Raw genomic sequence first — 12,996 nt, 5'->3', positions numbered from 1 at the left:
AATAGCTGCACAGGGCAGGCTCCACTTATAAAAGAGAATGCAATTAGGATGGCCACTGCTTGGCTAACAGACACACTTGACAAAGAACAGTGAGATCTGAACTCACTATTCCCTGAGCATCAAGGACTGAGCCCCTTCTGTCACTTCAGGCCTCCAGGAGAAACTGCAACTTCACAAAGTTGCTTCTTAGCATTTCTAAACTCTAGCAAAAATAATTCACAATTCAGAAGCGTTATTCTTTTCAATTTGAAACAAAGAAACTATAGTACCCAAATACTACTTTTTCATCTTAAATTTTATTTTCTTCTTGCCTAGTGAAACAGTAGAAGTGGGGCTGGGAGGCGGCCAAAGGGCTGCGGGGCGGCAGGCTCTGCATGTGGGAGCCTGGGGGTCAAATCTGGGCACCGTGTGATCCCCTGAAAACCAAGTCAGCAGGAGCCCCTGAGCACCATTAGGTGCGACCCAAAACAAATAAAAAACAAAATGTATATATGTGTAAAGTGGGGTTTTGGTTTTTTTTTTTTTTTTTGCTTTATGGGTCACACCTGGCAATGCACAGGGGTTACTCCCGGCTCTGCACTCAGGAATTACTCCTGGCGGTGCTCAGGGGACCATATGGGATGCTGGGAATCGAACCCGGGTCGGCCGCATGCAAGGCAAACACCCTACCCGCTGTGCTATTGCTCCAGCCCCAAAGGATTTTTTTTTTAAACAAAAAAATGTGATTCTACTGATAAACCAGAGTCACATTTTCCTATTCTGTGTGGAGTAAGATAATTTAGCTTCAGCAGCACCTCTTTATAGAACATCAGAAATGATGACTAAATGCTAGAAAATAATCTAAATTAAGCATATAAAGTGTGTCAGGACTCCCAGGTTCTTTGGAGGAAAACTCTGTGGAGTAGTGGCTTTCGGGCTTAGTGGTGCTGAGAGCGGAGTCCTGGATGAGCAGCCTCTGATACAGCTCTTACTAAGGCTGATTAATAGAGGGAAAAATGTTTCAAGTTTCAGCAAAAAAAAAAAAGGGGGGGAGCTGGAGTGATAGCACAGCGGGTAGGGCATTTGCCTTGCACGAGGCCGACCTGGGTTCAATTCCCAGCATCCCATATGGTCTCCCAAGCACCACTAGGAGTAATTCCTGAGCGCATGAGCCAGGAGTAACCCCTGTGCATTGCTGGGTGTGACCCAAAAAGCAAAAAAAAAAAAAAAAAAAAAAAATCAGGTTTAGAACTGGTTCTTTGAAGGGATAGATTGGGGTAGCCAAAGTCTATGTATTTTTGCACAGAATGCCTCAAGAGCACATGAGATATTTGGCTTAATTCTGCAATTTATAACGTCTATTTTAAAAAAGCTTTTTTTTAACTGGCTCAATAAATATACTCAACCAACAAGTAACGGGGCTGGAGAGAGAGCAAGAGGCTGAGCGCATGCTTTGCATGTGGAAGGTCCAGGGTTGATTTCTGGCACCACCAAATATATGATAATGAGGCTATTATTAAAAATAACGTGTTATTATATAATATCATTATATAATACCACTGTGTAAGCAGGAGTGATAACAAGCACAAAGCCAGGAGACATTGAGCACCACCAGGCATGGCTCTCCACCAAGCCAAAAATTTAACCAAGCCCGAGTATCACCACATTTCAAACACAAAATAATCATCTTTTAAAATCTAACTTATCCTAGTTGTTTCTAAATAGGGTAATTTTATAATTTACCAGGCCTTTATATGTTGATTATAAAAACTATACTGGAGAGGGGCTGGAGCGATAGCACAGCGGATACGGTGTTTGCCTTGCACGCGGCCGACCCAGGTTCAATTCCCAGCATCCCATATTGTCCCCTGAGCACTGCCAGGAGTAATTCCTGAGTGCAGAGCCAGGAGTAACTCCTGTGCATCACCAGGTGTGACCCAAAAAAGAAAAAAAAAACTATACTGCAGAGACACAAGTCTGTAAAAATTAGAATTTGAAGAGGTAGAGTTCAGACTGGCCCAATTACCAATTAGCTTTGCCTTAAATTACAGACTAGGTACTGTTGAAAGACCCATCTACCACCTTTATTTCTCCTCCCACCAAACAACTCTGAAATAAATTTTCATTTTCACATCACTTTACCCTCTTCAAACACAACTCAAAGGTATACACACAAGCATGAACACAAATGTTCTTGCATTTTATAACTCCATTAACATATGGGTTCATGATTTCAGGTTTACATTTTTTTTTTTTTTTTTTTTTGCTTTTTGGGTCACACCCAGCGATGCTCAGGGGTTACTCCTGGCTTTGCACTCAGGAATTACTCCTGGCGGTGCTTGGGGGACCATATGGGATGCCGGGGATCGAACCCGGGTCGGCCGCGTGCAAGGCAAACGCCCTACCCACTGTGCTATCACTCCGGCCCCAAGGTTTACATTTTTTTAATGGCTCCAGGAATCAAATCCAGGGTTTCCACTAACCTACACATGGCATGAATTTTTAAGTTAGTACATTGAAGAAGCTTTTTTTTTTTTGTGGGGGGGGGAGTTTACACCTGGCGATGCTCACAGGTTATTCCTGGCTTTGCACTCAAGAATCCCTCCTGGTGGTGCTCAGGGTACCATATGGGATGCTGGGAATCTAAACCAGTGGCCACATGCAAGGCAAAAGCCCTACCCGCTGAACTATCGCTCTGAAGAAGCCTATTTAAGTGTAATATGTGCAACCCACAGTAACCAGAACTAATACGTATTATATAATTTTTTTTTGATGGGGTGGAGGGGAGCCCAAAACAGGTGGTGATCAGTGCTTACTCTTGGTTGTGCTGGGGGTACCATATGGGGTGCTGGGGATCAAACCCAGGTCAGGTGCATGCAAGGCCTTACCACTTATCTCACCAGCTCTCACCAAATATAACCTTTTTTTTGTTTTTTGGGGAGGTGTTTGTAGGTCATACCTGGTGGTGCTCAGGGTTTACTCCTGGCTCTGCACTCAGAGATCACTCTATCAGTGATGAGGTGCCAAGAATGGAACCCGGGTTGGTCATATGCAAGGCAAGTGCCCTAACTGATGCACCATCACTCTGGCCCTAAGTAATTTTTTCACTGTTTGGTTCTGGGGTCTAGCTAGGGTTCCTGCATGCAAAGCATATGCTTTGGTCCTTCGCCTTATCTCCCGAGCCCCTCAAATATAAAATTTTCCTACTCACACTTTACATATCTTAAGTTGAAAACTAGTACCGAAATCTCCAAAATAAGTTTTCTCTTTTTAAATATTCTGCTTCACATTTTATTTCATGGATTTTGGTACTGCGGCCATAGAGCGATTCTCAGGGCTCTTAGAGGGGCCATCTGCAGTAACAAGATAGAATGGGGGTTGGCCACGTGGAAGGGAAGTGCCTTTATCTCCTCTAATATCTCTCTGATGCAATATTCTGATTTTTAAAATAGTCTTACAGACCTTCCTGTCTTTTTTGTCTTGGAGAGTGCTCAGGGCTTACTTCTAGTGGTGGAACTGTAAGCTATCTCCCTGACCCTCACTCAATTTGTTTGGTTCTGATCAGCAGCCACACTGGGTAGCTGAGCGTACTCCTGGTTCTGTGCTCAGAGATCACCCTTGGAAGGGCTCAGAAGACCATATGTGGTACTCGGGGTTGAACTCAGCTCAGTCACACGCAAGACAAATGCCTTGCAGGTGGTACTTTACAGCTCCAATGTTTCTGCTTTTATCCTCTCAAGTATTTCTGACCAAAGTATTTTTTAAAACTTGATTTCCAATAATTCCATTATTGATAATCATTTTAATAATGGCAATTATCTGAACCAGAAGGCAAAAATATTGTAATAAGATACTTCTCAAACTAGGTCAAGACATGAAAATATAGTGTCCAGTCAAGATGACTTGGTAAACAGTAAGGAAGTTGTTCAATGTGCATGCCCAAGTGGCAGGATACCTTGGAAAGAAGGACATCATATATATCACTGTCATCAACGTGTCAACAAGCACTGAAAGAATCAAAATTTACAGATGCTCTTAGACACATGGCAAACAGTCCACAGAGCAATACTTAAAATATCAGAGCAGACAAATTCCACCTGCACCTGGTTATGTCCTTTTTTTTTTTTTCTTTTAAACCAGGGGTTACTCCTGGCTTTGCACTCAGGAATTACTTCTGGCGGTGCTTAGGGGGCCATATGGGATGCTGAGGATCGAACCCAGGTTGGCTGCATGCAAGGCAAACAACCTACCTGCTGTACTACTGCTCTGGCCCCTGGTTATGTCCTTTTATAAATTTAAATTTTTTTAAAATTTCCAAAAAATTGCAAGCAGCAACTTACTTAGCACAAGTTCTTGTACGATTTTTTAATCGCAGGACTATGTACTAAAGCTCAAAGAAAGGCTTTATAAGGACCTTCACATGTGGTAAATAGAAGTTTCTCATGTAACTTCTTCCTTGGATATATAGAGAACACAGATCTTCCTTAGATACAGTATTTTACTGAAACATAATAGACTAAGAATGCATAATCCTTATGGAATCTCTGTAAAATTAAGCTGTCTAGGAATCTACTTCTTTAGATGATAATTCTATGAACAGACAGTTCACTTTGGTCTGATGACAGTAAAACCCTTTCTTCAAAAAAGGACACCTATGTTAAAAAAGATTTTAAACTACTTTAAGAATTTAGGTGACTGTTAAAGCAATGCAGCAAATGAAGTAAAGTCATTAATGAATGGATTAAAATAAATCTATCATATCACTGTCACTGTCATCCCGTTGTTCATCGATTTGAGCGGGCAGCAGTAACGTCTCCATTTTGAGACTTGTTGTTACTGTTTTTGGCATATCAAATATGCCACGGGTAGCTTGCCAGGCTCTGCCGTGTGGGCAGGATACTCTCAGTAGCTTGCCGGGCTCTCCGAGAGGGGGAGGAAGTGACCTCAGGTCGGCTGCGTGCAAGGCAAACGCCCTACCGCTGTGCTATTGCTCCAGCCCATCATATAATCAATTAAAATATATTAAAAATAGGGGGAAAGATACAATGATAGATGTTGAGTGTCAATACACCGTTAGGTAGGTCTCTGTAAATACTCAAGTCTGAACTATGCCCTTTGTAGCTAAAGTAAAATGCTGGGAACCAAACTTAAGAAGTGACATGAACAAATAAGTTATATGATTAATGCAACTAATAAGATGGGATGTAAGACATCCTAACACCAAAGAATTTTAGGATTTAATAGAAATTTGATAGATTTCAGACCAGAGAGGTAGTACAGTGGGTAGGGAGCTTGCCTTGCACACGGTAGACCTGGCACCGCAAAGGCTCCCCTGAGCACTGTCAGGAATAACTCCTGGGTGCAGGGCCAGGAGTAACCTCTGAGCATAGCTGGGTGTGCCCCCCAAATAAAAGAAGAGCACCCAAAATTAGTCACTTGACCGCACATTAACCATCACCCAAATGTATATATATTATTTCTAGTTATTCATAAATTATTGTAAAAAAAAAAACCCAGACCTACCTAGATCAGAAGGGAAAGAGCATAATGACAAAAAGAATAAAGCTACATGTTAGACATGTAGCTTAACATATTTCATGTGTTGAAATATGCATCCAAACTGAAAAGAAAAAAAAATCTTTCACTATCTTCTACTTAAAATATGTAGAATCAGTAATATGCTAATACAAGATAATATATTTTTAGCTAAAGATAGCAAAAGAAAAAAATGAATCACGACAGATATAAATCTGTTGAAACTAGCTACGTATAAATTAAATGATTTTATTAGCAAGAAGGACTGAGGTCACTGTAATGTAAGCCAAGTTTCAAGAAGAAATTTTAACGGGTTGTTTTAAAAGATACTTAAAAGCAGATCCACATATTCACCGTGTCCCCACCTCACCCAGCTCACAGTGGACTCCGATCTACAGCAGGTTCTTTTTTTCTTTTTTGCTTTTTGGATCACACCCGGCGATGCACTGGCTCTGCACTCAGGAATTACCCCTGGCGGTGCTCAAGGGACCATATGGGATGCTGGGAATCAAACCCGGGTCGGCCGCGTGCAAGGCAAACGCCCTACCCGCTGTGCTATTGCTCCAGCCCCTACAGCAGGTTCTTAAAGCAGTGTGAAATGAAAAATTCTAAGAGGAAGTTTAGGGAGATGGGCTGGGTCTCAAACACGTACGTACTATCTCAAGATGTAATCCTACTTCCATGAACAAAAGCGTGGTCAAACAGTACACTAGCTTGAGACAACTTCTATTACCAATATGGCAGGCTGGGGACTACATTGGATGCCAGGGATCGAACCACCTTCCTCTTTCCCTCTCTCTCTTTCTTTCCCTCCCTCCCTTCCAGATGGTGCTCAGGGCCTCCTAATAGGATCCCTCTAAACTCAGGGATCACTCCGGGAGGGCTGAGGGACTATATGGAATGCCTGGGATCAAACCCAGGTCAGTTGTGTGCAAGGTAAGCACTCTACCCTCTGTACTTGGCCTTGTGACTTGGCCACCCACTTTCTTCTTAAACATGGCCCCTGGCTTTAAATCTACCTGAAACCTAGAGGCACTGAGTTTTGGATCCCTATATTCATCTACCTTATTCTCATTCCTTTTTTATGTTGTTGGGTTTTTTTGGTTTGGGGTCACCCACCTGGAGATGCTCAGGGTTACTCCTGGCTCTGCACTTTAGGAATTATCCCTGGCAATATTTGGGGGAATATGGATATGAACTGGGTTGGCCATGTGCAAGGCCAAGTGCCCTACCTGCTCTGGCTATTTCTCCAGCCCCCACATTCTTTGGTAAACAAGAAGAAACTTCAAATAAAACTAAATTCCCACTGTTCCTATAAAATATTAACTGCTGCTCCACCAGGGACCGTAAAGGAAGTTCACTGAACGGCATGTTGGTCCCCTGCTCATCTCTTTCGTTCTTTTTATTTTTGACCATGTGCTGTCAGTAATGCAGGCTGACATTCCCATTAATAATCACTTTTAGTTTATAAGTGACAAAATATACTGTTCCCCGCCCCCCAACCAAGGACTGTTGTAGAAAGTGACTGAATAAGTGTGCTCTTCTATTAATGCAAACCAAGCCTGATTTATCTGTTTTTTGTTTTGTTTTGTTTTGTTTTGGGGTCACACCTCGAGATGCACAGGGTTTACTCCTAGCTCATGCACCCAGGAATTACTCCTGGCCGTGCTCAGGGGACCATACGGGATGCTGGGAACCGAACTTTGGTTGGCCGCGTGCAAGGCAAATGCTCTGCCCGCTGTGCTATTGCTCCAGCCCCAAAACCTGTTTTATCTGAAAGCTGACCGAACTGACCCAACAGGAATGCTGTCCCTACAGATGTAGATATTGGAATGCTCTGTAATTATGGATAACCCAGTCTTTAGAATAAATCCAATTGAAAGCTTGTAGGCCCACCGTGACGAAGATATCAAATAGACATAACATCCTATTTAGATAAAATCACTATACTGGTAGATCAGAGAAATTATTTGACGGTTTTTAAAAAGTCCTCTATTAACATCCTGTAAGATATTAAGTAAAAAAGCAGTCTGTATAACTTTGTGGGTTTTTTTTTAGAGGGGGGTTGTGTTTTCTTTCGGGGGGGGGGGGCCACATCCAGTGGTGCTCAGGGTTTACGCCTGGTCTGCACTCAGGAGTCCCTCCTGGTGGGCTCAGGAGACTACAAGTGTGTAAGGCAAGCCCTTACCTTCTGTACTATCACCCTGGCCTGTTTTGTTGTTTGTTTGGGGGCCACACCTAGGGATGCTCAGGAGTTACTCCTGGCTTTGCAATCAGGATTATCTTCTGGCAGTGCTCAGGGGAACATACAGGATGCCAGGGACCAGACCCAGGTTGGCCACATGCAAGGCAAGCGCCTTACCCGATGTACTATCTCTCTAGTAGCCTGCTTTAGGCTTCTTTTGTTAAATTTTGGGTCACACCTGGCTATGCACTAGGGATCACTCCTGGCGGGCTCAGGGACCATATGGGATGCTGGGGCTAGAACTCAGGATGGCTGTGTGCAAGACAAGCGCCCAACCCGCTATACATCTCCAGCCCCAATTTTGTTTGGTATTTTGGTCACACCCAGTGGTACTCAGATGATCATCTGAGCTGTCAAAGACTACCTGGTTGGCTGCATTCAAGACAAGTGCCTTGTCCCTGCACTATCTCTCCACCTCCATAATAATTTTTTGAGAGGGACTCACCCAGCAGTACTCAGGATCCTGGTTTTGCACTCAGGGATCACTCCTGGCGGGGCTTGGGGGACCTTACAGGACTCTGGAAACTGAATCTGGATCAGTTGCGTGTAAGGCAAGGGTACCCACTGTACTATCTTCAAGTGGTATTAATTCCTTCTTTTCTTTTTTAAATTGACAGAATATTTCCACAAGAACTCTCAGCCTGTGCCAATGAAAAGAATTCTCCAATGGAGTACTGTTAAGACTTACTCAGTTTTGAACTGGTCTTCAGTAGGATGCTTAACAGGAGGGAGGGGCAGGGGACACATTGGTGCTTAACAGTGGTGGAGGGAAGTAGATTTTCTGGGGGAGTGAGTGGTGCTGGATTGTGTTATGCATGAAACTCTATCATTAATAGAATGGTTAATGATGGTGCCGGAAATTAAAAATAAACAAATAAAAATCTTGACCCTTAATTCTAGGGCCTCAGAGATAGCTCAAGAGGCTGAGCTCATCGTGTTCTGCATGCAGGGGGCCTGGGCCTGACTCTCAGCACCACAGCCTCCCAGGGCTTCGGGAGTGATCCCTGATGGCAGGGCTGGGGGCAGCCCCCTGGAACTGGAGGGTGAGGATCCAAAGCAAAGAGAAACATGAAGAGTTACTTCATCCAGCTCTCTCTGAGTTTTCAATACTATCTTTTATGAATAACTTGAAGATAACGAAGACATGTCTACCAAATTTGCAAGTATGGGACAAATGACAAAAATAATGTTTGAAATGACTGATCTAGAACACATGGATCAAAAAGAAGAAATGACATTCAATAGAGGTACATATGTATCTGCATTTTAATTCTAAAAGTCCACTAGAACTACCAAATATATGAGAGAGGAGAAATTTGCTGCATTAAGAGGACTTCATATGGGGGGAAAAATTGACTTAATGTACCCCAAGATTTACAGGCGTGAGCAGGGGGCTAGGGCTGCCACTAAGTTAATCTATGCAGTAGGCAGTGGGTGCACTACCTGAAACACAGCTGCACACAGTTCTGGACTGGCCACAGCACACCTGGGTGTCCTGTTCTCCACGCCCAGGGGCATCTTCCAAGCAGTAGTCGAAAATCAGAGGGACTTTCGGGTAAGGGCAACAGGAACGATGAGGCTTTTTGGGTCACACCCGGCGATCCACAGGGGTTACTCCTGGCTCTGCACTCAGGAATTACTCCTGGTGGTGCTCGGGGGAACCATATGGGATGCTGGGAATCGAACCCGGGTCGGCTGCATGCAAGGCAAACACCCTACCCGCTCTGCTATTGCTCCAGCCTCGGCTATGAAACCTAATTCAGGAAAAGCCTGAAAGAAATGGGAATGTTCTACTCAAAGAAGAGAAAATTAGGGGAGACATGACGGCCGCCTTCAAACGTCTGAAGGAGTGCTATGTTGAAGAGGGAGTAGAATGGTCGTGTGTTTTAAAGGGCAGAACTAAAACTAAAGGGGAGAAACTTATAGGGAAATAATTTTAGTTAAAAAATAAAAATTAAATTAAAAAGCCAAAGCAAAAACCCTCTCCAATGAGGAAAGCCATCAGCAAACAGTAACTCCCAGGAAGGCATTCTAATGAGAGGCTGGGCCAGAGGAATTCTAGACTCTTTCCCAACTAACTTTCCAAGCACAGGAACACCTGAACACTGTCTGGCTTGGAACAGCCTTGCACATTCAGACCCAGGGAGAAGCTATCTCTGTGCCTACTTTACAAGGTGTCAAAGGACAGAGGTTGACCTTTACCACCAAACTGGCAATCCCTTCAAAGCAGTCACCTTTGATGGCTGCATTCAGAGCTCTGGTGGTGAAAACATCACCGAAACTCTTTCAGGATGCCTTCAAGTCGCTTCCGGCTCACTTAAGTGATTTGGATTCATCCCCACTAGACACATCCACTCAGTGCTCATGGACACACTGATCACACAAGTATAATCAAGAAACAGACTCATTTTCAAACAAAACCTATTACTTAATTTGATCATCAGTCTTTTTTTACCCCCCTGTAACTGGTGGTACTCAGCGCTCACTGCTGGCTCTGCAGGCAGGCTCAGGGGACCATATGTGGTGCTGGGGACTAAACCTAGGTCAGTGGCATGCAAGGCAAACATGCTACCTGCTATACTGTCGTTCCTGCCCTGCTGATTAATCCATCAGTCTTAATCAAGCTCAGCTCCCATTGATATTTGAATGACTAAAAACACCCTTGCATAAAATTTGACACTGGGTATGAACTAATACTACAAGAATGCTTAAGTACTCACAAAACGTTAGATCAACTGAAACAAAGGCAGCATGACCAGAATAAGAACAACCTAAGTTCATGGCTTTGAGGGAATGTATATATACCTGTGTTTTGTTGTTACTTTTTTCTTTATCTTTTAAAAGCCTGTTATCTTCTTTTTCATGTTTTGGGTTCTATTACAAAGACTTAAAAAAATTAGCGCCACTGATTTTTCCTTGTTTTGCATGTTTCTGTATAGTCTTAAAAGTTGGCTGTTTCTCATTTCTAGAAATTATGGTTTTAAAAAACCAAAACCTTAAATAATAAGTGGTTTCAATAACAGAGAATTTTTGATGGTGCTGGGGACTGAATCCAGAGCCTCCCACATGCAAGGCTTGCCCACTAGGGCTGAGTACCCCAATCCAATAGGAAAAAATTTCAAATGAATATTCTATTCATGATAGTGGGGCTTTGATAATTCTGACCACTTGAATGTTAGCTGAACACAGTAGAACATCTTGGATCAAAATGTCTTTTCCCTATGATGACAGTTCTTATCTATTTCTATATCTATATTAATAGATAATAATTCTGATTTTTTTTTGTGAACTAAAAGCTTTGCATCTCCCTTTACATACTATCCTCTAATACGGGATCCTTCAACTTTCTTAAAGGAAAAAAAAATTCAAAATACTAATTTCTAGAACCCTCAACGTGCCTATGAATTTTAGAATACTAAGAATGAAAACTACAAATTGTCACCAGAGTGAGCGTTTTAGTGGCGGTTAGTTGGGCATCGGCCAGTTCGTCGTCTCTGCAGGGAGTGTCTGTATCATAGAGAGTCATCCACTTTTTTTCTTTTGTATTTTAACAGAATGCCTGGTACCCAGTAAATAAAGTTAAGAACCTGTTAAGAACTGCAGTGAAGATTTTGTTCTTTACAGATTGCAGCAAGTCTGAGTTGAGGAAGTTCTGACAGATGCAAAATGTACACCTGTTGCAGGTGCACATACAGCGTAACCGGGCATGGCTGCGAAAACACACAGAAGGACAAGTGTTGAGTTCTTACTTACAAATATGGCACCAGTCAGGGTGTGCCGACTTTTAAAAGAAAAAAAATCTAGGCATAAGCAACACTAAGGAAAAGAATAGTGTGGGGCATGCTAAAGCTGTGCAGAGTTCCACATTCGCCAAAGATACAGAACAAACAGCATAGCTTCCTCCTCCCTCCTTGTGGAAAATCGAAGGAAAATACACTAGCACTTCTGCTTTTCTGGGAGGGGGGATGGAATTATTATTTTAAGAGTTTTAGTGGAATAAATATGCACAGCAATAGAAGGCACCCTCATCTGAATTAATAATAATAATTAAAAAAAAAAACTGAGTAAGCCAGAGCACCCACCAAAAGGACAAAGTTTGCTAGCATTTAAACAGTTATTCCCGCCTCCTCCTCCTCTTCCTCCCGTAGCATACATACATGCCTGGAAACCAGGAAGGAGAAGAGTGACAAATACACAAAAGAGTCAAAGACGAGTATATTCAACCCTGAGCAGATATGAACAACATCGTCTTTAATTCATCAAGCACCCTGGCTCCCAAAGGAAATCAAAGTGCTTCATAAATTTCCACTTGAGCAAAATGTAGGGTCAATTTCATCGGCTACCAAAAACACAGCAGCTAAATATGACAGAATGAAACTCCAGGTAAGGATGCAAAAATAAACAATGGACCCAATGGATACGAGGTCTGAAATTCCCGGAGGCTTTCTGACTCCTTTCTGACTCAATGGAGTTGCATTAATTGATAAAGGCACATGGGGTAGCCCGTTTCACCTGTGCCCTAACAACCAAAGTAGGGGGTCTCCAGTGACTGCCCGTGGCCAGAGTCACTCAGACCTACAAAGCCATCACATCACCCCTGAAGAGGAACTGGCGCAGAACCCACTCAGAATCAATGCCATCACTTCCTGTAACTCCTGAACAATTTATAGAGGTTTCTCAGTCAAGGGACTGGCCCAGTCTGACTTGGTTTAGCTTGTGAGATCTGATGAGATCACAGCACTCGGTGGCATGGTTGTGGAGATTAGCAGCATCCCAATAAGGCCTAATTGCCAACATGAAGAAAAACAAGAATTAATTTTTTTTTCCAAAAACTATGTAGGCTCAAGATATTTCTTTCAAAAACTTGTGATGATGAACATATATCACTGCTAAGTCATTGCCAGCTGTCATACTGGAATCCATTTGTTATTTTATAAATGGAACCTGACTCTTCCACATACACAGGCTCCGCCCGCCAGAGGGGAGGGGCGGAAAGTTTGCTGAGCAACAGGGAGATGCTTCATGAGAAGTGGTTTGGTGTTAACTGTATAAACATGTGTCCATGTATGTACATTTATCATATACACACACACAAACACACACACATTGATAAGAATTGCAGTAAAGAGTTTTAAAGATGCAAATCTAAAAGCATAACTGCAGTTATTGACAAGATTTAAATAGCGTACTTATATAGTTAAAAAGAAAACAAAAGACACCATAGTATACAGTAGGGC

The 12,996-nt window shown here is 42.7% G+C and overlaps 1 protein-coding gene across 7 annotated transcripts in view; it reads right to left on the bottom strand.

The window, feature by feature from the left end:
- RHOT1 (ras homolog family member T1) overlaps positions 1–12,996 on the bottom strand; it is a 74,749-nt gene that overhangs the window by 4,125 nt on the left and 57,628 nt on the right. For 5 of the 7 annotated variants that reach the window (XM_055131085.1, XM_055131078.1, XM_055131079.1 and 2 more), the window contains one exon: positions 11,347–11,469. The exons of the other annotated variants lie outside the window; for them this stretch is intronic. In XM_055131085.1, coding sequence (XP_054987060.1) covers positions 11,347–11,469 — 123 coding nt within the window. The remainder of the gene's footprint in view (positions 1–11,346; positions 11,470–12,996) is intronic. 7 annotated transcript variants of the gene reach the window in all.

Source organism: Sorex araneus, chromosome 3 (genome assembly GCF_027595985.1).
Source record: "Sorex araneus isolate mSorAra2 chromosome 3, mSorAra2.pri, whole genome shotgun sequence".
In the NCBI taxonomy this organism is placed as follows: domain Eukaryota; kingdom Metazoa; phylum Chordata; class Mammalia; order Eulipotyphla; family Soricidae; genus Sorex; species Sorex araneus.
The sequence above is the reverse complement of the archived record's forward strand: the minus strand, read 5'-3'. Positions and strand labels throughout refer to the sequence as shown.